Source organism: Colias eurytheme, chromosome 12 (genome assembly GCF_061535395.1).
Source record: "Colias eurytheme isolate Ceu_HAF_F1 chromosome 12, ilColEury1 Martin Lab GWU primary, whole genome shotgun sequence".
NCBI lineage: Eukaryota > Metazoa > Arthropoda > Insecta > Lepidoptera > Pieridae > Colias > Colias eurytheme.
In genome coordinates, this window is record NC_142991.1 from 556,213 (window position 1) to 582,755 (window position 26,543).

Consider the following 26,543-nt stretch of genomic DNA (forward strand, 5'->3'; position numbering starts at 1 on the left):
GTAGAGAGATGGAATTCCGGATAATAATTTTCGAAAGATGTGATTCGTTACAAGCCACTGAATAGTCGATGAACGTTCGATATTCCTAAAGATCTAAGCCTAAATAAAAGTAAAAGAATGAAATTTTAACGTCGACATTCACCGCCCTCTTAACTGGAAAACTACTTTTAGTCTAATGGATAAAATAAATGCGACTATGTTTGCCGAATTTGATCGTTGTGAACCACTATCGAGCCGGGGCGTAGAATGAACAATGAAATATCGGGCCACAGAAAATGAGCTCAATGAGCCCTACAGAGTACACTAAGCCGTACAACCGAGTCGTGTCGCGGCCCCTATGGGGGCGCTGGGAGCCCCGCGGGGTCCGTGGGGTCCGCGGGGTCTGTGGGGTCCGTGGGGTCCGGCGGGTCCCCGTCGTGGGGCCCGAGAGCGCGCGGGCCGGGGGGCGCAGGCGCAGCTCGGGCGCGTCGTGCCGCGTCGTGTCGCGTGGTGCCGCGTGTTGTCGCGTGTTGTCGCATCGGGTCGCGCCTGACGCGTTCACACCCAGGCCATCCAACCTTCGTACATCATGCACAGGTTTTCGACGCTCGTCGCTTCCGATATTATGTATTCCACCTGCAACGTCAACACGTGTTATTAAATAGAACAATTAAATTATACATATTAAAAATATGCAAGTCTTATTTGTAATATTTCTACATCTACAACTACAACTCTATCTTTAACGCAGCGTTTTGAAGACTTTGCAGCGAGCGTCGTCGAAACTAAGATGTTAAACACATATCTCGACGTTTTACAGATATTATTATTTGAGAACTACCTCCACTTATTTAATTTCTCAATAATATTGAATACTCGCAAATAATCGAACACAAGAAAAGTCTATGCATATTATTAATTATCTGCAATATATACGTTGTTCAACAACTATGAAGTGAGCAGCGTACGTCATTCAGCGGTGTGGCGGCAACACCGGTGGGAAACCTAACTTCACGTCAATGTAGAAAAATTTGCTTATTTATGTAACCTAACGTCAATCATCTTGTAATCTTGTAACGGCACGAACAATGTGAACGTTTTAACTAAAAATTATATTTTTTTACTGCAAGTCAGTATTCTCGTTTCATTTAAAATAAAAGGAAGAATCCATAATATCAAACATACATTTACTTCAAGTTTAACTACCTGTTCGTGCGGTGCAGCCCGGCGCGTGCTGTGTGCCGGCTGGCTGGCATACTTTGTCGGCATACTTTCATACAGTATAACTAATAGGAGTTTTTCTTATATATTCGTCTATCAGTCGGTACCTGTTCGTGCGGTGCAGCCCGGCGTGTGTTCCCGTGCGCACTGTGCGCAGGGGCCGGCTGGCTGGCAGTCGCAGCTGCAGCGGGCAGGTCGCGTCCCTCCAGCCGCAAGCGCACGCGCCGCCACACTCCCGCGCCGACTGAGCTGCGACGCTCGCCTGTACACACAGTTACATGAGAAATGGGAAAAACAATATAGATACACGAGTCTATATGTAATATAATTTTGTTCGGTTGAATACGAAAATTCCATAATTAATACATTAAATTAATTTTGACAAAACTTTTGTTTAATAACCAATTTATATACTATCTGAAAGATAATACATATCTGAAAGTGGTGAAACTATTTTTTTAACGTGATAACGTTTTTAAAATCGTTTTAGTCGGGTGACATGTTCAGAAACTTGTGTCACACCAAAACCTCACGAGCGCGATCGCAGGTATAACGAGAGAGAGACGGACCGATCTCCCGTCTCATCTCGAGCGCTGCCACTGCATTATGTTATCACGTAAACATCTCGATCGTAAACCTACTTTACAAACAACCAATTTATTTATTCACGATTAAATCATGAACCACATTATTTTTGTCTTAACTTTTTCTATGACTGCAATGTATCAAGCATAAGTTACTATATAATATATTTAGAACATATTGCAATCAACTTTATTGTTAAAAATGAACATTTCAGAACAAAGGACCGATGACTCCAATTGTAATAAATTATATATAATATTATTACCGTGTCTGTTTGAAGGTCTCACTGCAGCGCCAAGCGCGGTCTGACGGGTCAGCTTCTTGTTTCCGCCCTCCGATAAATTGTTGGGAAGTCTAGAAAAAATACATGTTATTTAATCCTACTAATATTATAAATGCGAAAGTTTGTGACGATGGAAGGGATTCTTTCACGCAATACTACTGAACCGATGACAATGAAATTTGATATGTGGATAGCTGAAGCCCAAAATAAGACATAGGCTAATTTTTATCCCGGATATCCCACAGGAACGCGAACTATGCGGATCTTATTCTGACTGAATTGTAATATTGACATGATTTTAAAAGAGCAACTATGGAGTTTCTTGCCAGTTTTTTTCCAAAAAGGCGAAAAGCTAATAATCTGTAAATAAATTTTCGCATACTCACTCGAACAACAAATTCATGAGGTCCGGCAGCTCAGTGGTTAGTGCCTGTGCACAACGCGCGACCGCCAACACGTCCGCGTGGGTCGCGGGTTCGGTGCTGATCGTGTCTAGTGCATCGGTGGCCGCTTGCCAACGTTCGAGGAACTCGCTCGCTGCGTTGTCACCCTGGAATAGTGGAATAAATATTTCAGTTAGGGGGCGTCCATTAATAATGTGGTGGTTTTATGGTATTTTTATCTCCTCATATTGGTGAAACATTTAAAGCTGCTTCTTATATCATGTGGTCTTCCCGTGATTAATGGATAAATTTTTTACGTGAAATTACGCATAAAAAGTTTGAACATATCTTTTGATAGGGTTAAAATAATGCGTCAGATTGTAGAGATAATACATTTAGAAGCGTGTATGATACAGTATCGTCTCTGTTTCGTATAGAATTCCACGTTTACGAAATAAGTACATCCACGCTCAAATAATATCTGCAATTAAACTCTGCGAGGGCGTGTATAAGCAGAGTTTTCGAATGAGCGATATTTGCATTCTGCAATCTGTTATTGTACCTATTTATAAAAAATAAATATAAACAGTTTGACCAACGTTAAAATCTTTTTTAACATCCTTTTATTGTATTAATCTACTCATGTGTTGCCTATAAATGGTACATTAGTGTTTCCAGCCCACCTCAGCGCTGTTGTCGAGCGGCGCGCGCAGCTCGTGCAGCAGCGCGGGCCTGGCGCTGGCAGTGCTGCGCAGCGCTGCAGCCGCTGAGCGCAACGCTGCAGCTGCTGTTGAGCGCCGCTCGCCCGCTGCGGTGGCAGCGCTGCGGGCGCTTGATGACATCTCGCTCACTAGCGCTGATACGCTCTCCACCTGGGAAGTGCAAATCGTGATTTATTCATACGACATACATTTAAGCTTTCATCAATAGCAATTCATTAAATTTTTATTTATAATTTGTTGATATCGATTCATCAGCCTTTAATTATAAAAAAATGAATTTATGAAAAATTTTCTATTGCATACTAAATACAGAACTACAAACATTTTTCCTATCGCTCAGTTTACAAAACACATCTTCGACTCTTCGAATCCGACTCGAAGGACCAATATTAATGGCCTATTAAATATTACTTGAAATGTCCTTACATATATTATTATAATTTATATGTTGCAAATGAACTAAATAGTTAATATTCAGAAGTTAAAAAAACTGACTATTAATCTAGAAAAACAACAAATTAAAAATAAAACAATATAATACTAACCCAATGTGTATCGATGCCGCTGTCTGGATGTAACATTTCAAGTAAAGACTCCTCTACTGGTGATACTTGCAGAGAATACTTCTGTGCTAGTGTGCACGCCTGAAACATTATTATATTGAAGAAGTTAAAGTAGGATAAAAAAAAATTGAAAATGAAATTTGTTTCTTGTAAATTTTTTATTTGATAAAGAGTTTTTTAATATTTTACGGAAAATGTTGAAAATAAACATGAATTGTTAATTTTTTTGTAGAATATTTTGAATTAGCCATATACAACATCAGTTTGTCTTAATTAGGTTTTGTTTTGGTGGGTGAAGTGGCGAAAGTGTACTTTTTCTAATTTTGAGAAACGTTGTGAAAAATAAACTTTCCACGGGAACGGGAACTATGCGAGTTTTTCTTTGAAATCGCGGGCGGAGCCAGTTAGTTTATTTATAATTCTTGATTGTACAAAATATGAGAAAACAATAGTATGCAAAAAGAAGTGGTATTACAAAAGCATAATTTGCACAAAAAGCGGGCTAGTTGTATACATATATAATGTGCGTAAAAGCAGAGCGTACCTTCTCCCAGTGCGCGAGCGCGGTGCGCACGGTGCGCGCGGCGCGGTTGGCGCGCGGCGCGGCGGGCGCGGCCAGCGCGGCCACGGTGCGCGCGTGCGCCGCGAGCTGTGCGGCCGCGCCCCGCAGCCGCCCCGCGCGGCCCCGCGCCGCGCCCCACGCGCCCTCCAGCGCGCACACCACGCCGCGCAGCATCGGGTTCGCGCCCGCGCCCCACTTCACCCTGCAACACACACAATTACATTTAATACTAGCTGCTCCCCGCGGTTTCACCCCCGTGACTCCGCTCCTGTTGGTCGTAGCGTGATGATATATAGCCTATAACCTTCCTCGATAAATGAGCTTCCTAACACCGAAAGAATTTTTTAAATCGAACCAGTAGTTCCCGAGATTAGCGCGTTCAAACAAACAAACAAACAATCAAACAAACTCTTCAACTTTATAATATTAGTATAGATTAAGCATTCAAATTGGAAACAATTTTAAATTTATATTAAAAGACAAACCTATATATGTATTAGACATCTACTATTTGAACGCTCGCTTCACCCACTCGCTCGTCGCTTCGCTCCTCGCCTAATATACTTATACCACACCCCGGACACTCCATACAAAATTATCGTTTTGACAGTCACACTGTAAAGACTGCAAATATATGTATTAACGCTTTATGGTTGACACATTTGTGACTAGCATAAAAAAATTCGCATTTTTCTGATGAAATACATCCGTAAACAGCACAATATCTAACCATTTTCTACGAAAAACGATAATCACAAATCCAAAATAATAAAATTACTTCAAGTCAATTTGATTAATGTTGTCAATCTTCGTTGCGTATCGTCCTTACAGAAAAATGTGGCCCATTTTAATCACGATCGTGCGGGGTGAGGTGTTTAATTTTGGCGGGAGGCGGAGAGTGTCCGTTCTGCAGCGTTTAGCTACTATTATGTATTCTGTGCTTATAAACTTAAAACTAACTACCTAAATTATTTTTTTATACATTTTTTATACATCAATGGGTTCAACTAAATGATGTAAAATTCTGTCCACTATGTAACTGAATAATACTCTTATTACATAATATGACGTCCACGACACACATTTTCCTATGCTTTTCCTTCTATAAATATTATATTCCACAAAAAAAACTTTTTCATTGTCCCATAAAACAAATGTAAATCTTTTACTGTAACCAAATGAATAATATAATTTTCGTTCAATATACACACCAATTATATTCATAATTTTTAACGATCTATCAATCCCTGTAGATAAAGACAGAAGAAATATATCTAATTCATCACACACTAAATAGTCTTAAATGGGTACATTAATACTGCGAAAAATAGTAGTATCATTTTTAGAAATAATACAATATTAAATAAAACACCCAATGATTTTAAAAACTACCTGTAAACAAATTCCGAACGAGGTTAATAAACTGGTTAACTACAAGGCAATTCTATGAGATTTGATTATAAAAACAAAAAAAAATACCGGCCGAATTGATAACCTCCTCCTTTTTTTGAAGTCGGTTAAAACGAATTGAATGTATGATGATATTTGGACATATTATATTTATAATTATTTTCTACTATAATTTAGTGATTACATACTTAATGGATCTAGTATTGCGTGATATAGTATTGTTCATTGTAATTTATAACATATTTGCACGCTCAACTACAAGCAGAATCTATATCTGTATCTGCATAATATCTTTGTAATTCTACATTCTACAAATAAAGAAAATTTGAAATTAGAATGTACCTCTGGTGCGCATTCTGCAGCGCGGCATGCGCACGCGCAAGTGCAGCGGCGAGTCGTTCCCCGGCGGCCGCTAGCTCGGCCCCGCGCCGCGATACCGCCGCGTGGGCTTCCACGCCACTCTTCAATACCTGTAAACGATGTATATTCATTTTATTAATTTTTCACAATATTATTAAATAATTAAAAAAATTAATAGAAGAATGCTCATGCAATCAGATGCGGGTTCGAGTTCCGCCTCGTGATCGAATTTTTGACGTGACAACGTCTTATAATTCGAGAGAGCCGGCTGCACGCACGAAAAAACATGACTCATGCGGCGTTACCTCGCTCTGAGGCATTCTATGTAAGGCTTGAAGTGCAAGCGAGAGCGCGGAACGAGCGACAAAGAAGCACAATCGGACGTTGTCACGTTCAACTATCGTCAGTAAACCGACTTTACAGACAACCAATTTTGCACAATATTATTAAATAATTAAAAAATTTAATAGAATAATGCTTATGCAGTCAGAAAGTACTCGGAAAATAACCACATTTTACTTCATTATTTCAAAATATCAATCTTAATAGTTAATTACTTATAGAAGTAACATTAAAAAAAATGACAACGCTTAATATTATTGACAATACCATGTATTTATTTAATTTTTATCAATGGATTTAGAATAGTAACATTAATATACAGTACTCCAAGTGATAATGCGCATAGAAATCTTATTCACAGTTCGGTAACTGTCATATTACCGGAGCGTCCGAAGACGATATATATAGTGGTTAAATGCATTTTCTTCATGGATAATTTAGTAAAATTTGTTTAGTCAAATGAAATACATTTTGGAAATACGACAATTAGCGATGATTTGCATGCGCATTATTATATAATTTTGGAGTACTGTAAATCACAACGACAAGCACGTACCTCAGCATGTAAATGCGTATGCGCCGCCGCCCTCAATCTATTCGCCCGTGCCGCAGCCCGCGCGCACTCCACCGCACGCAGCGCGTTGGCCGCGCGGTGAACACGTGCCCGTGCAGACACGAGCCGAGCCGCTAGCTCCGCGCCACGCTCCCCGCCGCTGCGGCACACTTTGTCGCACAGGGACTCGAGGGACACGCTCCAGGATGCTCCTGGAATGTTTTTGTTGTTAATGGTTTGAGATTTTGGGGTAAAAAACGTTATTTGCGTTTTGGATGTTGGTAAAAAAACATTTTTACTATTAGGGTGTAGTAAAAATTGATTCAACGTAGAATATAAAGGAACGTGTTGGCATTTAGAAAATGGTATCATCACACATTTGTACGGATAATTGAACCAATGAATTAATAACTTCAAGAGAAAACAAGTAAAACACACTAGTATTTAATAAACGATAAAAAAACTACAGTTAAACCATACCGATCTCCTTCTGCTCGACCTCGTCGTGCAGGTCGAGACGGTTGCGGCGCAGCAGCAGGCACAGCACGCAGGCCAGCGCGCGCGACGGCACGCCCAGCACGCAGCGCGACACGTACTCCGCCGTGAAGCGCCGCACGCCCTTGCTCAGCGCCGTCACGTCTGCGGCGCCCACCGCACCCGCTGCGGCGCCCACCGCACCCGCTGCGGCGCCCACCGCACCGGCTGCGGTGCCGCGGTGTGCGGCCGCGAGCTGCGCGCACAGGGCGAACACTTCAGCGGCCGTCTGCACGCGCCGCACTAGGAACATGTCTTCGAGAACGCTGCGTAGCGCGCTGCGTTGCATCGCCGCCTGCGCGTCCGAAAAATTAATATAAACATTGCAATAATGATATCACTTGAAGATTGGCTATTATTATAACTAACGTGTTGTAATTCATAATAATATATTTTCGCTTTGATCATTTGTTTGCCTCTCTATTCGTCTGTCACTTCTACATACTTTAAAAGGTTCTCAATCAAAGGATCAAAATTAAAGAAAAAGAAAAAAATAGTTACCCATATCAAATTTAGAGAATAAACAAAACAATAAAACCTAAAATTATAACCGTCACTTACCGACATATGCAACGCATCATTTATATGATCGATCTTCCTCCAGGCCTGCGGTACAGGCGCACTCAGATGGTCGGCCAGCTCGCGGCTGCGCAGCTCCACGGCCGCGAAGAGCCCGTTAAAGCCCATGAGTAGCATGCGCCCCCCGGACTGGCCCTCCTCGGAGGTAGCTGAGAGGAGCGCTTCGTAGCGCAAGCGGAGTTCCGCTGCTAGTAGCTGTGCGCCTGCGGCAGGGGACTGGGGATGTTGTTCGTTTTAGAAATGACGTGTAATCATTTATTTATTACTTCTATAAAGAATTAACCATTTGAATCACACATATCTATCTATGTGACTCTATATAATAATAATGTATCTAAACTGTCATTTGAGAGATACCAATATATAATTTGATAATAATCAAGGTTTCCTAACTTAGAAAATTTACTTTTGATTGGAGCATTCAAACTTTGAACTAATGAAGTGGAAATGGAGAATGTTCACTAATTTTGATTATTAGCACTCCATATTCTCTGTCAAAAATAAATAATACTAGTGAAAAAATTACTTCGATACGTCAATTAGTTTCCGATTTAGAAGTAAAAGAAGTTGTAAACGCCCGGTGATGGTGTGACGTCACACTACAACACGCTCAATCTGGCTCACTCAGTCCGCTAGCGATCGCGCGCCCGTGCCGTCGAAATTATAATTAAATACTTTTAAAAATGTCCAATCCAAATACCAGAAAATCATGTGTTGTTCCTAAATGTAAAAATACAACTACCAATTCGCCGGATAAGTTGTTTTTTATAGTTGCAAAGGACGTAAGGTACATACATATTATAATATTTTGAGAACATTGCAGCTGTTTTGCGTTATCCTTTGTTTTCTATACAAGTTTTAATATACAGTTTATATTTACTTGTATATATTGTTTTGTTTTTATTTACTTGTATACTAGACTGTGCTTCTGCTCTGCTCGTATGGGCTAAGTATAGGTAGATGGCTAGTAAGATTTTTTCTTGTTTGAAGTTGAGAATGATATGGAGAACTATACTAAAATATAAGTTGGTCGGGGGAAGAATTAAACAAAAACAGGGTATATACTATATATATTTATATGTAGGATCGGGGCCAAATGAAAAACACTTTGAACTTCTTGAGATTTATTTTCGGACCACAATCTTAATTTTTAGAAAACATCTTACAGAGAAACAGCCGTCTTCACCCACGATCCCAATGAAAAGAGAAAGATCATTCCTCATTCGCTCTCTACTTCACATTCACATTCACTCATTGATTCGCTCATAGTTCTTCCATTCTAATCATCGTTCAGAAAGTAATCTTACACGTTCAGAAACATCAATTAATCATACATCTCACCTCATCATCCCACACTCGGCCATTCCTGCACCATGTCTGCCCTCAGACATGCACACACAGTCATCAGTCATTCATCATCATCATCATCTTCCATCATCAGTCATCATAACACCGTATTAACACAAACAATTATAGAGTTATACAAACAATCTTACAAGTATCTTTAAATTTTTTAAACTTTCCGCATAAACAAAAACTTACAAATATCTTTAAATGTTTAGAGTTCATACTTATTAAACAAAAACAAAATCTTACAAGTTTCTTTACACTTTAAAACTTTCAACTTAAACAAAAACAATAGTACCGTTCTACTTTAAATACTCATAACAAAATAAACCTTTAAGAAAACATTACATTTTCAAATAAAATCAAAACTTACAAAACCTTTCTATAGTTAATTACTAAGTTTAAATAAACTTAAAGAAAAACTTTTTCTTACATCTTGTTACACAAAATATAAATAAAGACTTTAAACAATAAACCTTATTGTTTTATTTAACCCATGACCTTTCCTTCTTAGTAGTGTAGTTAACACATACAACTTTAACATGTATCACAAGATAATAATTTGAGCAATAAATCTTATAAAATAAACAAATCTTCCACCTTTCTTTCAAGCATAGTCTTTCATACACATTATTATAGAAAAATATATAAGTCTTCAGAATAACCTGAAACAGATAAAAATGTTAAGGCAAAATAAAACAGTATTCTTACCTCAAACTCGATCAGACCATTTCTTCATAAATTCAGCACAAGATGATGTTTTCTTGGATCCCTCTCCAGTATCACAAACTTTTTCAACATCATACCTATCCTTGCCCTTTATTCCTGTAATCTTATATGGACCAATAAATTTTGCTTTTAACTTCATAGATGTTCCAAATTGAGTCTTTTTGATAGCAACTAAATCTCCTATGTTGTATTGTATACTAGGTTTCCTTTTCTTATTATAATTTTTCTTATTTTCTTCTTGTATTTTTAATATCTGTTCTTTTGCTTTAATTCTTGTTTCTTCTCTCCGAGCTATAAAACTAGATACATATTCTTCTTCTAGCATATGTACAAGTTCAATATCTTCTTTTTGTCGCATCTTCACTCCAGTAAGCAGTTCAAAAGGTGTTGTTTTGATACTTCTCTGGTAAGTACTATTTAGTGCTCTTTGCAACTTACTTGTATGCTTATACCAGTGTGTAGGCTCCTCTATACTCATCTTGGTAAGTACTGATATCATTGTACGGTGAATACGTTCAACTTGACCATTCCCTCTTGGCACTCCTGTTGTGATTTTAACGTGCTGGATTCCTTCTCGCTCACAATACTCTTCAAAATCTTTACTCGTGAATGCTGCTCCTCGGTCGCTTACAATTCTGGCTGGGTTACCAAATGTCTGTTGTAAAATCTCCATTTTATCTATAGTTTCTTTAGCTGATACCGTCTTCACTGGGAATATCCACACAAATTTTGTGAAACCATCAACAATAGTGAGTATGTAATTATACTTTTTCTTCGTCTCCGCTAGAGGCCCTATGTGATCGCAGTGTAAAGTGTGCAGGGGTCCTTCTTCTTTAGAAATAGGATGTAAATAGCCTTCTTGTTTACCTTCTTTTCTGCTGCCCAATATACAAGGAACACATGACGCCAATAGATCAGTTACCTTCTTCTCTAAGTTTTCAATATAATAATCTTTACTAATCAGTTCTATAGTCTTCTTCTTTCCAAAATGTCCATTTTCATGTGCTTTTCTTATAATAAAATCCTCCATTTTTCTGGGAACAACTAGGGACTGCTCTGGCCCTTTGCGTAGTAAGCCTTGATAAATACAATAGTCATTGTATGTCTTTCCGTCTTGCAGGACATCAATAATAGCTTTCAAACCATCGTCGCTCTCCTGTGCACATTGCAATTCTTTATGCAGGTCCATAGTAATCGCAGACACATATGGATTTCGACTCAATGCATCGGTATGTCGCATCTTACTACCGCTGCGATGTTCAACAATAAATTCATAATCTTGTAGAAGTAAAATCCATCTTGCTACTCTAGTACACTGCACCAGGTCTTTCTTCTTTAAAGTCATCTCAAAAGCTTTGCAGTCTGTTACAATCTTAAAAGGTTTACCATGTAAGTAATGTCTGAACTTTTTAACGCCTTCTATGATAGCTAAAGCTTCCAATTCATAGCTTGTGTACTTGCTTTCTGCGTCTGATGTTCTACGACTCATGAAATGAACAGGATGCAGTTCTCCGTCTTCGCTACTTCTTTGCATTAAAATTGCTGAATATGCTATATTCGACGCATCAGTGTGTAATTCTGTTTCATCATTGAAATTATAAATCTTGAGTACAGGTGCACTCGTTAAACTCTGTTTAAGCATGTTAAAAACTAATCTGTGTTCATCATAAAACTTAAAATCTGCATCTTTCTTCAATAAATCTGTAAGTGGTTGAGCAATCTGAGCATAATTTTCAATAAACTTTCTAAAATATGAGCACAGTCCTAAGAAACTGTGTAACTGCTTGATATTCTGTGGTTCTGGAAATTTGAGTACAGCTTCAGTCTTGTCAGGGGAAGGCATGACCGTTCCATTTTCAATCACATGTCCGAGATACTCAACTCTCTTTACTAACAGCTGTGACTTCTTCCAGTTGATATTCAATCCATATTCTGATGCTCTTTGTAAAACTTGTTTCAGTCTCATAACAGCTTGCTGTTCATCTCGAGCTGGAATCAACAAATCATCGATGAATATTATGATAATTCCCGATGCAATCATATCTCTGAAAATTGTTGTTATTAATCTCATAAACACTTTAGGACAAGTAGCTAACCCAAAAGGTGCTCTCAAAAATTCATATTGTCCTGTCGGGGTGACAAAAGCTGTATATTTGCATGACTCTTCATTTATTTTCAAATGAAAATATCCATTCTTTAAATCTAAGGCTGAATACACTTTAGCGCTTGCTAATTTATCTATAAGATCGTCTACTATTGGAAGAGGATATTCATCTTTTAAAATCTTTTTGTTTAACAGTCTGTAATCAATACAAATCCTAATTGAACCGTCTTTCTTTTTTACCAATACCAGAGGACTAGCAAAATCTGAATAACTTACCCTTATAATGCCGTCTTTTAACCATTCTTGAATCTGCTTGTCAACCTCGTGCTGCTCCTTAGGTGACAGTCTGCGTGGCCGCTGTGCAACAGGTGTCTCATCCATCAAAGTAATTTTCAGTTCCACTGGAGCTTCCTTTGTTTGCTGTGGCATGTAGCTGTCAACTAACCTCACTACTTCATCTTTCACACTTTCATTACTTACTGTACCTACAAGATCAACAGTAGAGAAAAAACAATTAATTTTCGTCATCCAACTTTCATCTTTCGGAAATACAAACACTGTTCCTTCATCCATTACCATAAAAACATTGCTCAAGAACGCACGACCTACAATAGCACAGTAAGGCATACAGTTATTAGGTACAATATAAAATGTCTCTTGTTCGAAATCACGCCCGTCTATTCGTAACTTCACAACACAATGTCCAAGTGTTTTAACTTTTGCACTGCCGAGACCGGTGAGTACAACGTTGTCGTCGTATTTTGGGGTACACATCGATAAATAAACGTCCTCGTTGACCAAATTCACGTCGCTACCACTGTCCATGAGCGCTGTGGTTTCAGTATTATTCAAAATTATTTTTTTCAAACGACTTTCTTCACTTAAACTTTTCTTTATTAATTCGTCATTGTTTACAATCTTCATAACCTGTTGAGACTTGTCATCTGTCAACTGATTAATAGAAACTTCATTGCAATCATAGTCAATCATTCGTTCATTATTTCTTATGCCGCCATCTTGACCGACAAACTTCAGATCGAAACTTGATTCGCCGACAGATCCGAACATCGTCCTTTTCATACTTCCAATTTGCTGTGATTGAATTTCGTTCATAACGCCGCCGCTTGCGCTGACGCCATCTTGTTTATGAATGCTTTTGTTTTCAAATCTTGATGCGCCTGATTTTTTCAAATCACATGCTGATGCTATATGTCCGTATGAGTTACAACGAAAACATTTAGCTCCTTTTTCTTTGTTAGGGCAGCTTGATGAGGCATGCCCGCGATCGCCACAATTATAACAACGTAATGTGTTTCTTACATGAGATGAATTCGAATATACACTTGTAGGCTTATCTTGACGGTCTTGACTGGGACTAATTTTATTCGTTTTTGACTTTACTAACTCATAAATTTTCAGCTTTTCTTTTAATTCCGCATACGTCTTAATTCCATATAGCATAATCTTACTGGATTCATCATCAATAATACCGTCAACTATGTACTTTATAGTCACGTAATCAGCTAATTTGCCGCGCTTACCCATCTCCTTCATGATAAGTAGATAATCAATGCAACTTTCGTTCGGCTTTTTCGTTCTCGCACTCATTAATTCATGTACCGTTTTCGTATCCCACGTAGATGGAAATTCCTTTACTATTTCTTCCGCCAGCTCCTGCCATGTCTTGAATGGTCGTTCCGATTTAAGCCAAAGAAGCGCCGTCCCGCTTAGTGATCGCCTGGCAACAAGAAGTTGCTGTAATGGTGTCCATTGAAATATTAATCCATTATCTTCGATATCTTGAATCCACTTGTGTACAGGGTAATTAGAGTCTTGTCCGGTAAATTTCGGTATAAGGTCCGCCGTCATGAATAGTGTGTTCTGTTGCTGCTGTGTGTCGCCGCCATTTTGTTTAAATTCTTTCCTTCCTTCGTCTTCAATATTAAAACTGCTGCTGTTTCTCTTGTCCTTTTTTCCCATCTTTGCGTCTTTCTTATAGTTGTCGTCTTATTGGAATACGTCTTATTAGTCGTCGTCGTCTTGTTAGCATGAAAAGTTGTACCACGCCGCGCCGCCTCGCCCGGTGAGATAACCTAACTTTCCCGCTGATCGTCTTTCCGTCGTAATCTTTGATTTTCCTCTTTCAATTGGACGAGCCCCCAAGATTGTAGGATCGGGGCCAAATGAAAAACACTTTGAACTTCTTGAGATTTATTTTCGGACCACAATCTTAATTTTTAGAAAACATCTTACAGAGAAACAGCCGTCTTCACCCACGATCCCAATGAAAAGAGAAAGATCATTCCTCATTCGCTCTCTACTTCACATTCACATTCACTCATTGATTCGCTCATAGTTCTTCCATTCTAATCATCGTTCAGAAAGTAATCTTACACGTTCAGAAACATCAATTAATCATACATCTCACCTCATCATCCCACATATATATACATATTACTTATTATTATCGCAGATAAAACCAAAACTAAAAGTAATTACACAAAATGCTCTGACTAATATCTTGCAAATGTTTTAATATAATTGTTTATGAAAAAAAAAAATCATAATAAGTATTACCATGTCAAGTAGAAAACGTAAAAGTGTGAAAATTAGAGCTAACTTGGTGATTTTTTTTTATCGAGTAAATTTTAATATTTTATGTTTTTGATTAAACAGAATCGTTGAACATATCATCTAGTTTGATATATATTTTATTTTTTAGATTTGGTCTTGAATATTACACGTATCATCCAATAGAAGATTGGTAATTTTGCTTTATACACACCGCGCGGGGACGCGGCCGCGCGGTGCGTTGTGACGTGACGTCACAAGCGGTCACGTGACTATTAGCGGGACTCGATATTTTTCGAAACTTTGAATGCGTATAAAATCAAAACTACTTGGTATTTTTGACTATAACAAAAACTAGTGTATTTGTATACATACAGGCTTTACTGAGACACAATTTCAAGGGATTTGGCATACCTAGTAACATTCTTCATTAAACGCTTTTACAATAATTTATTTCAACTTACCTCCATATCCATAAGCAGGTATCTAAAGTGTACTTCCAGTTGAGCCAATATCTCGTTCAAAGGAACTGGCGAATTCATTATCACGGCATTCAGTTCGTTTATCATGTGCAATGCCGACGGGTCTTCAGAATGTATCTTCTTTAGAGCTTCAGGAAGAATTATGGTGCTGAAATTGTAATTCAGCTGCACCAAATCAGCTAATAATAAATTGGCATTTCTAACGCAATCGACTGCCACGGCCATTGATGCGTCTTCTACAGATGCTGATTGCAGAGGCAATAGTGATAGTAGTTCTACCGCTTGCACGGATAATGCACTCATATCATCCAAGAACCATTCACCTTCTCTCGATGTTAAGTCTACGAGACAATCGCCCGCGCTTTGAGCCCCATTCTCGAGCATCAAGTATCGTCTATTTAAGTTACATAGCATTCCAATGACTACACTTTCCAAAGTGCACGCTGCACCTTCCTCGGTTCTTACCCAGTTGCTGATGTTAGCTTTGGCTTCTTTGTACGCCTCTTGGGCTATAACAATCGCTTCAGTTCCACCCTCTAACTGCAATCTTTCGAGGCATTTATTAAGATGAACATTAGATTCAGCAGTTAGTTGCTGCAAGCGATAGTTGTATGCAATGATTTGTTGTGCATCACCGCTGGTAGTGTCTGCATTGACTAATGCGGTCACCTGATTGGCTACTTCCCGACATACCTCTGGAGATTTGCTTTCTAATGCCGCAGCTAGGTATTTACGGAACATTACAATGCGATGGTATTCCGTTTGACTTTGCGGGTAATATTGTGAGACTGCGACGTATTGAGATAGCAGTTCGAGACAAGAGCGAATGAGGACGCTAGTCTGCTGCATACATTGATTTAGTTCAGCTTCTGCTTGCTCACATTGAGTCAACATTGTACCTTGTCCGGCGTTTGTCAAAAAATCTTTAACGTGTTCAAATATCGGTTTATCGTCTTCGTTAGTTCCTGAAAACTCTTGTACCCACGCCATCAACTGTGGCCCATTCAAGACTTCGTTTGTGGTCGCATAATTCTCTATTTGAGTGTCAAAGTCGTTAAGTATTTTCACGAGTGCCTTCATGGAATCTTCAACCGCATTCTTAGCTTGTTTGTACGACGTATATTTTTGGGAAATTGTATAAAGAGGATGGTTCGCGAGGTTACTGCCATACGACTCTATCTCTTTGATTAGGACCATTTGTATGTGACATTCTTGTAACTTGGTCTCGACTCTGTTCAATTCTTCATTTTCCTCGAGCCACTTTTCTGCACATTTCTTAACTTCAGGTAATAGTCCCACAAGTTGTTCCCTGTAAATAATAAGTTTTATCTTAAAACATTTTGTAAAAGGATTTGTAAAACATAAAGGCAGAAAGTTATATTGGTTTAAAACAGCAGACTCATTCTTATATATAAAAATGAATCGCAAAATGTGTTGGTAAGCGCATAACTCGAGAACGGCTGAACCGATTTCGATAATTCTTTTTTTATTATATTCCTTGAAGTACGAGGATGGTTTTTATGTAGAGAAAACGTAAATATGTACCACGGGCGAAGCCGGGGCGGACCGCTAGTGTCTGATAAAATTTGCGCTTTCACAAGCGATTGAGCACTACGTAAAGCCGCATCTCATGTTTCGCTACAGCTTTGAAGAGCGAATATACGATATTTTCCCTATCTTTTTTTTTTTTTTTTTTATGCTGCGATAGGGGAGCACTTGGCCACGATCTCGCCTGATGGTAAGCTGAGATGTGGCCTAAGATGGAGCGTGCTTCCCTAGAATGTACCTGTTCACTCTCCTCTTGAAGACCCCCATATTGTACTCATCGGGGAACACAGATTCAGGAAGCATGTTCCAGTCCCTAGCGGTTCGAATAAAGAATGTCGATCCGAACCGCTTAGTCCGGGTACATGGAACGTCAACCATGTGGCGATGCCTAGAATCTGTGCGCCTCGATGAACGAAGGAAAAACGGGGATGGCGGAATAAGGTCGTGCAATTCCGCAGCGCACTCTCCAAAGTGTATCCGGTAAAAAACCGATAGACTTGCCACTCTGCGACGATGAGCGAGGCTCTGGAGTTTTTTGCCTACTAGCACATCGTCGTTTATGAGCCTCTTGGCACGCCTCTCTATCGCCTCAAGCGACTCCAGCTGGTACTTGGCAGATCCATCCCAGAGATGAGAGCAGTATTCCATGCACGAACGGACTTGTGCTTGGTAGAGATTGAGCAACTTTCCCGGGCTGAAATACTGCCTCACCTTTGCCAGTATACCAAGCTTTTTCGAGGCTACTTGGGCTATGGATTCAATGTATGAACCAAAATTAAGAGTAGGCGTTAGGGTGATTCCAAGAAGCTCGAGGCGGTCAGTTATCGGCACGGATACACCTTGGAAGGACGGAGTCAGGTTGAATGGACTCCGTTTTGCGGAGAATAGACACGCCTGGGTCTTGGTCGCATTGAACTTGACCAGATTGGCCTCGCCCCACTCGGAGACAGCCTGTAAGGACAAGTTCATACGTTCGACCATCGCCTCCCGAAGCGACTGGATTTGTGCCGCACTGGCTCGCGCGCTGGATGCATATCTCTCCACAACAGTGCTATCGTCTGCGTACCCATAGATACCGGGTCTAAGCAGATCGTTAATGTGTGGCAGGAAGAGTGTTGCGGAGAGAACTGATCCCTGAGGGACTCCGGCATTAATAGCCAATTGGTCGGACGAGCAACCGTCGACGACTACTCGAATCGACCGGTCTCTCAGGAAATCTGAGATCCAGGCGCAGAGACCAGCAGGCAGACCATAGGATGGAAGCTTGCCAATAAGACTATCATGCCAGACCCTATCGAAGGCCTTCGAGATATCAAGGGAGACAGCAAGTGCTTCACCATGATTCTCGATGGCCTCGCTCCAGATGTAGGTGGCGTACGCTAGAAGATCCCCAGTGGACCGGTTTCGGCGGAACCCGTATTGTCGGTCACTGAGGAGGTCGTTCGCTTCTAGGTGTGCCAGGAGCCGGCTGTTCAGTACACGCTCCATAGTCTTACAGAGTATGGACGTGACTGAAATTGGCCTGTAGTTGGAGGGGTCGGCACGACTGCCTTTTTTGGGCACGGGCTGCACGTTGGCAAGTTTCCAAGATTTCGGTACTATTCCAGTCGCTATCGAGAGGCGAAAGAGGCGCGTCAAAACAGGAGCAAGTTCAGGTGCACAGGTTTTAAGTACTATGGCTGGAATTCCATCATTCTCTCAGTGTTATTACTTGTAATCGACACAAGGGGAAATATTCCGAATCCGAGGCGGATTGTTTTATTCACATGTTATATTATTTCCGTTTCGTCTCATCTTCGGAAATGAATAGCTCAAAGATAAGGAAAATATTTTCTCAATGGTTTGACGTTTATACAGCGATGTTTATCTCAAATCATCACTTTTTTTCCAATGTTATGTAGCCCATAAATTAATACGATATACAAATCTGTACTAATATTATAAAGCTGAAGAGTTTGTTTGTTTGTTTGAACGCGCGAACCTCGGGAACTACTGGTCCTATTCGGTGTTAGATAGGCTATATATATTATCTCGTTAAGACCAACAGGAGCGGAGCACTGCGGGTAAAACCGCGGAGCACAGCTATTAAATAAGTAAATAATAATTTACTCCAAACAATTATTGCTTTAAAATTGCTACAGCAAATATATCAAAAAAATTGTGTGTCAAAACTACTAAGGTAGACTTAAAGCTCAGTTCAACATACGTGACTTCGGTGACGCCGTGACGCAGCTCCTGCACGCGCACGGCCAGCATGGCACGCGCGGCGCGCACGTGCCTCGCGCCGCGGCGCCGCCTGCCGCCGCCCCACTCCACTAGCGGATCGTACACGAACGCTTCCAGCAGCGTCAGCAACGTTTCGCGGCCGCGCCGCATCGTGCGGATCACGTGCTCGCAGGCCAAACGGAATATACCCTGGAAAAAAAGATCAATTAAGCTACTGGAAAACTACTTCAAACAATAAAAAGCTTATCACATTTAGGCATAATTTTCAAAACAGATGTAGCAGTTAATCTGTTACACACTTATTCAAATCTATCGTCTTTATAATAATTATGTTAATTAACATGGTTAGCCCTATTCTACGAAGGGTATAGTTTTACTTTTTATTTATTTATATAAAGACTTTACCACAATAACAGCAGTCTAAACATTTAGAATCCTACGTAACGTTACATCGAAAGAAACACGTCGCGTACATATCGCCGCCGCTCGTGTGGAAACAGCAGATATCGAGTGCGGCTATCCGTGAACCGAACGGGGCAATGTTTATATTGTACAATTAAACTTACAATGGACAACCGTACTGGCTTGGAATTAATCGAATCTTACTGCGAGGTGCAAGTATAAAAATAGGATTTCTATTTATTGAAGTTACATAGATCGAAGGTTTGTATCTTAAAATTTTATAGCCGTAATTCAACCGCCCAAATTTGTATAAATTTATTATATGTAGTAGAAAAGCTTAATACGATTTTGCTAAAGCATAATGCTCTAACATCTCATCAGTCGTAAGGAGCTGTCGGAAAATTGAAATGGTACACAAAATATTCCATTTGCATTGAAGTAATAATTTACTATATGTATTATAAAGCCTATATATATTTATATAGCCCTACTTTTTATATTGGAATAAAAAGCTATAGGCTAGGTTTGGTATGTTCTGCATCCCTCCGTTAAGTGTTGGCCTAGTTAACGAGACGCTTAGCGCAATCCAGTTGGCATCATGGGGGGCCATGAAACAAGCGACTTATAAGTTGTTAATTATGATAAATCTATAAAATTGACATCAAATAACGCAGAAAGATTCACTTCTATTATTACGGGAGACCAACGATGCAATTAAATCACGTAAATATGTACATATTATATGCCGTGCAACGAACAATACATACCAAGTTCTCTACTGTATATTATGTGTCCTTTCTGCATTCTATATCCCTAACCATTAACACTAGATGGAGCTGTATCAAGTCTTCAAACGCTCGTTTCCTAGCTACTCGGTCGCGAGTAGCATATTTGCGGTGCACTCGGTCGCGAGGCCGCGGCGGGCGAGCCGGCAGCCGCGTCACTTGAACGTCTAAACGGTCTTAATTACTGCCGAGTTCACATCTTTGCGCTTGCACGTGCTTCGATTTATGCTATGATTATTTTATAACTAGATTTTTATATATTTTTTTTGTTTCGTTTTTTTTTAATTAGTTATATATTGTATACTAACTAGCAGCTAGGTACGATTATGAATTAGTAATTAGTTAACGCATTTACCCGAAGTATGTTGCATGTGCAAAAACTGTATATTGTTATTTCGATGAGGGAACCAATGCCTTTATTTTTAGTCCTGAGTCGGGTAAGAGAAATATTTAAAATCCATTTATCTTTAATTAAAGTTGTGGTTCATAAACAATGTAAAGTGATATAAAATAGCACCTGCTACACCAACAAGTGGCACCAAGATGAATGGATTAATGTTAAAACCGTGACAGCACCACGGGGACACCTCTCATCGCAACTCTTGAGTAATTTTCTTTTAATGACTTTGAATTTAAACCAGCTAGGCACTTTGCCATTGCTTTGAATTTAATTATTTAGGATTTTACGAAATTTACCAAGATTACTAGAACATTACGTTACAAATGAAAATTGTTGGAAAGCAAGTACATCATAAAAATTGAATACTATCATTGATCAGAAAACCTAATTGATTTAATTGACAGAAATTCAATTTCAAAACTCTATTATGTATAGGTTACGAGAATTATAAACTATATTCTCTGATGTATATTTTACTTCAATAGCCTTTATTCAAAGTATAGACTAGAAGCTTTTGAGTCATAATGTTAACACAATTATGAGGAATAATTATCGCACAGCCAAGTGCCTGAATTACGAATTCGTTTCGCGTAATTGTTAGTAAATTTATTTATCCAGGGCTCAAACCGCAGCTCTAGTTTATGTTATGAAGAAACATTATTTAACACTTAGTACGTGTTTGTTTAATTAATGGAGGGTAAAATAGATGCTTTACTACAATAATTTGAATATTTATCATGATATATATAGTTGTAATTATTCGTTAGCATATTATTTTATGATTTGCAATTTGTTTTATCAGCACATACTCAGTCACCAACCATAAAATATTATGTTAACAATTGTATGTGAACAGAACGGACCTAATGCACAAAAATTTGATCTATGCGGGCTTCCAATATTGCATGTAAATAATAATATTTATAATTATATTAAGGAACAGCTCGTTATTAAAAACACTACATAACCCGATAGTCAACCATTCAACTTTCAAGTCGCTTTATGTCGACACTAAGGCACCGCAAATAATGTCACATCTTACATTAAAAATAAAGCAAAACACGTAGTGACGGTAAGTCGCAAGTTCTAATGAAGTGTCGAACGCGGCCCGCGCCGACACACTCTTACCTAACTTTACGTCGTGACTTGCGAACTAGGACTTGGCCATTTTACGATCATTGCATAAAAGCGACCGTGTCACACCGCTATACTTGTAACGGGATGGAATTTACTTTTAACTTTAATTTTACTTACTTAACTTTTGCTTTTTTATGTTTTTTGATTGGGTCCTATTAATTTCAGCTTGAAGGATTTATGCAATATTATAAAATAGAACAATGATTTTTTTTGCAACCTATTTTTGATATTATCAAAATGCAAAAGCAAAATCATAAAACATCAACAATGAAAATAGTTATATCATCGTAAAATCTGTGGATATACGTTTCATTTTCAATTTCTAAATCAATCCGTAAAGAACAGGCAAGTAATACAATATACATATAATATATCATAAAATCTTTTATGTATTTCCTTTCCATATAACTTCAATATATATCATTAGTGTTATTTGTGCTACAGCTACGGTCTAAAAGGCTACGACGTAGCCGACGTAGCACGTCTACAAGCTCCGTAGACATGCTACGTTTCGCATCAACCGCTTCAAGAATATAAAATTGTTATCTACCAACGTTGAATATTCAATTTTACGATAAATTTGTTTTATATGCTCATAAAGATGTCTCACTATTATCTACAAATGGTCACTTTTAATATACACTACATACAATTTTAACTTGAAATAGTTTTCTGTTATTTATTATTACTTTATCTAAGTATACATACACAGTTATGTATAGCGCCCTGCATACCTTTCAATTCATCTTAATTAACAGTATTATATAGCTGTTAACACTGCAATTACTGCGTAGTACTAACATTCAATTAGTCTTAATATATTATATACTGGATATCTATATATATAAAACTCAAAGGTGACTGATATAGTGATCTATCAACGCACAGCCCAAACCACTGGACGTATCGGGCTGCAATTTGACATGCAGGTAGATGTCATAACGTAGGCGTCCCCTAAGAAAGGATTTTAGAAAATTCATCCCCTAAAGGGGTAAAATAGGGGATGAAAACTTATACTATGAAAATTTATCTTTTCCACGCAAGCGAAGCTGCGGGCAACAGCTAGTAATTTATAAATCGTCTAGAATCCCTCAGCAATATTTTAAATACCAATGTACATTTAGGTAATGCTGGGAATCTTTTAATAACATCTCCATTTGTGGAGTTTATTGCCAAAACTATTTCTACGAATGCTCTGAATACTTTAATGAAAATAACAAATTCCTAATTTTCACGGAATATTAAAATAAATATGTTTATATGTTTTATGTTTTTTTTACATTTAAATAAATATGAGTATCTACTTTTCTGAAAACGATAATATATCCTTATGATTTCACATTGTATCATTGTGAATAAGAAAGTATTCTACGAAATACACACCAGATTTTTACTTGTTATATCTTTTGAAAAGACACATTTTTCGCATCCTTTAACAGTGTAATGCTTCTGGTACCTTATTAAGGTATATCACCTGCGTCTTTGTAAAATCTCAACTCCTGGAGCACATTTCAATTCAAAACGAGCATGAATACGTGTTACTTAAGCCTTTATAAATACCTTCCATTGAATAATACGAACATACAAAAACCATGTTAGCCAAAGCAACAACAACATTTTCGAGGGCGCCCTAGATTAAAGCATGTTGAAAAATAATAAATGAAATAAACAACATAACAAAATATTTTCATGTAACGATTTAAATAAGTCGTTTCAGATCAAGAGTAGCACTTTCCATATTAAAATATACACACAACTCGTATTCGTAGCTCTCGTAGCATTCCAATCAAATTAAAAATACATTTGACGAATTTCGAAAATTTCTTCTTTATTAATAATTATTTTTTTTACATTTAAGTGCTATTCATACATATTCTATTAAACGATCCCGTGTGGGACATGATATGGCACGTATAAAGGCTTTTTGATAAGATAAATTCATCGCGAAACGAAACCCACTGCACAAAGAAGGATCAGATGTGCGTGAAAATTGTAATTCGTAATATAATCGCCTTCCTCAATCTCCAAGTGAATTTATTCGAATAAATGAAATTCTCTATGTAATGTCAGGATTTCTATTATTATACGAAGGAAGAAATTTATTTACATATATTATGCTTTTGAAAGTTTCTCACGTGACCTTGAAGATGTCAAGTTGCGTTAATCTTGCCTTATTTAATGGAGAGGAATTTAACACAAATATCATTTGATTCATTCCACGTCATCTCATACCATGTTGAAACAAAACCACTGCATTACTTCATTTAATGTAAAAAAAAACACAATGAAAAACGCTGCATTTGAATTTGTTACGCAATGCGAAAAAACCTTACAATATGAAAAGTTTAATATTATCCTTTGATGTCTTGTAACTTTTAGTTACTAGTCGTAACAAATCACGTTTCTCAAACGGGTATTCTTTCAGAGAGTTCTCTTACAACTCTATCCAATTATATTCAAGTTATTTCATAACATGAAACAACGCAGAGGTGGCGGCTAAAAGAAGCCGTGGAATTCGTTTAATCCCGAGCGAATTGCGCAACTTTTCGGCTGAAATTTAGAAAGAGGTACATTGCCACACAGAGCTTGGACGAAATTAATTACCTGCGAGAACAAAAACGTGTAAATATGACTGAAATAGCTTTATTTAGAATACGCGTCAACATCACACTCAATGAACTTACATGTAAGCGGAAAGTTCGGTCTGTTAGATATTATTTGTTGGATTAAAACAATAGACTTTTTGAGCCGGTATGAATTATTCCCTTGGGATATTCGTAATGTTCACCACGGAACGTCCTAAACAGTAAAACTTTTACATATTTTTTATATAAAAAAATATAGTATTTTAGTTCTACATTAACATTTTTATATAAAGCTCATACTAATTTCAAAGCACACTTAAGCATGATTACATAATACCCACCGGGAAGCCCATAAAAGGTAGCTAATGTAAAAATCCCGCGAATTTTATTACCGTTGACGATCCAACATCACAAAGGCTCCCGCAATTTTTAACAGGATTCTGTTTGAGAAATTGAGCGATCCTCTCGACGATATCTGAACTTAAATCAACTCGAAGCGCTAATTATTCTAATAAAAAAAGGCTCAGCAGAAAGGACTGTATTTCGTTAATAGTAAGATCTAAAATTCCGTGTGTTGTTGAGGTAGTGTTATTAGAAGCTGTGCGAGCCGGGAAGGTCGCGGTAATTAAAAGTTCTCACAAAGAGATTAAGTGTTTAGGTCTCGTTTAAATCTATATTTAACGTCGCATCATTATAAAGCATCATGGACAAACCATTGTGAACGTTTTTGCTCGCTTTTTGTTTCTCCCATTGTCCATTTCGGGGACGGTTAAAATTTTTGGGTTGAAAGTTATATCTATTATGAAACTAAAGAGATATTCCAGGCCAATGTATAAAGTTTGGTATAGATAATAATCTAAAATAATATTAAAAGCACTGTTCAATTATGTTGCACATTTATTTATTCACATTGGCTCCTTTTAGAATATTACACAGCGATTGATTCGGAAAACAGTTTCTAGGAAAGCTAGCAAGAACCTCTATAGATGCTCTTTGAACTTCCAACAAAGAATACCATCGTCTGTACAAACAATACAGTTTTTTTATTGAATTGAGTGTAATATGAAATATAGGTAGAACTACCTATATTTTGTCTACGACATGAATTCAAAAAGCTTTTGAAAATTAAACAGCATATTAGGTATAATCCAATCCATACACCAGAAGGTTCCATGCGTCAATACGGCCAATAACGGAAACCCTCTCGATTCCATTTCCTCTTTTATGATTTAAGGGAGGCTTTTGTTTTAATTAACTCTGAATCCGAACACGCCCATTTTACGACTGTATGTATAATTGTATTGACTTCTTTATATTTTTGTGAAATTTTTTTAATTCTAATTAAAAGAGCAACTATGGAGTTTCTTGCCGATTCTTCTCCATAGATACTGCTTTCCAAATCGGTGGTAAATGTTAAAAATACTATGTAATGACGATTCGAAAGTGCTACTAAATAGTAGTCTGAATGAATGTTTGAGTTTGAGTTTGAGTTTGAATTTCTTCATGCGTTTGTGTGAAATTACGTAAATGAAGAGCGTAATGGTAAGGTCTATAACTAGATACTTTGTTACTCGTAAAAAAATAATAGCTCGATGTGAATTTCTTCAGACTCTTACTATATGTATAATTACTGAATATATATTTATCTGATCGTTTCTTATCTTAGAGTTATTTAAATACTTCGTTAATGTATTTCATTAGTGAAGAGTCACGTCTTGAAGTGTACATAGTAAGATGCATTGAATTCTGCAATTTTCTTGACGAGCGAAGTAGCTTAAATGTTTTTGAAATATATTTTAATTCTCTTTTATTTACAATTATAAATTATAATCCTTTACAATATCTACTGCTTTAAGAACAAAAAAATATCCTCTCAACATACATAAGAATCTGTACAGTCTCATCTCTTAGCTATGAAATTCAAAATCAGTGTATACAGCCGCGGATACTAATCACATTTCCGCACGTTTTCTTTGAGAATGTTTACGAAAAGCATTCAGTCCAGGAACGTGACCAAATAATAATGTTCGCGATCGTGATTGGCTATTGAGATCTCTTATAATGGGATTGTAAGGATGAATTATTGATATGGGCTCCGTGAATTTTCCTTCGAAATTTTGCGGCTTGTAATTAAATAACGTATATTAGCTG

At 37.9% G+C, this 26,543-nt stretch overlaps 1 protein-coding gene across 1 annotated transcript in view; it reads right to left on the reverse strand.

Moving 5' to 3' along the window:
* Positions 1-393: 393 nt before the first annotated feature.
* The window catches only part of nonC (serine/threonine-protein kinase Smg1), a 94,885-nt gene continuing 68,735 nt past the window's right edge, over positions 394-26,543 (reverse strand). Inside the window, exons 2-14 of the mRNA XM_090108007.1 lie at positions 19,064-19,272; positions 15,292-16,618; positions 8,059-8,292; positions 7,444-7,792; positions 6,967-7,175; positions 6,051-6,178; positions 4,281-4,500; positions 3,719-3,817; positions 3,135-3,323; positions 2,455-2,618; positions 2,051-2,139; positions 1,308-1,462; positions 394-615 (exon numbers count right to left, since the gene is read on the reverse strand). Of these exons, the coding sequence (XP_089964133.1) occupies positions 538-615; positions 1,308-1,462; positions 2,051-2,139; positions 2,455-2,618; positions 3,135-3,323; positions 3,719-3,817; positions 4,281-4,500; positions 6,051-6,178; positions 6,967-7,175; positions 7,444-7,792; positions 8,059-8,292; positions 15,292-16,618; positions 19,064-19,272 (3,450 nt within the window). The 3' untranslated portion in view covers positions 394-537. The remainder of the gene's footprint in view (positions 616-1,307; positions 1,463-2,050; positions 2,140-2,454; positions 2,619-3,134; positions 3,324-3,718; positions 3,818-4,280; positions 4,501-6,050; positions 6,179-6,966; positions 7,176-7,443; positions 7,793-8,058; positions 8,293-15,291; positions 16,619-19,063; positions 19,273-26,543) is intronic.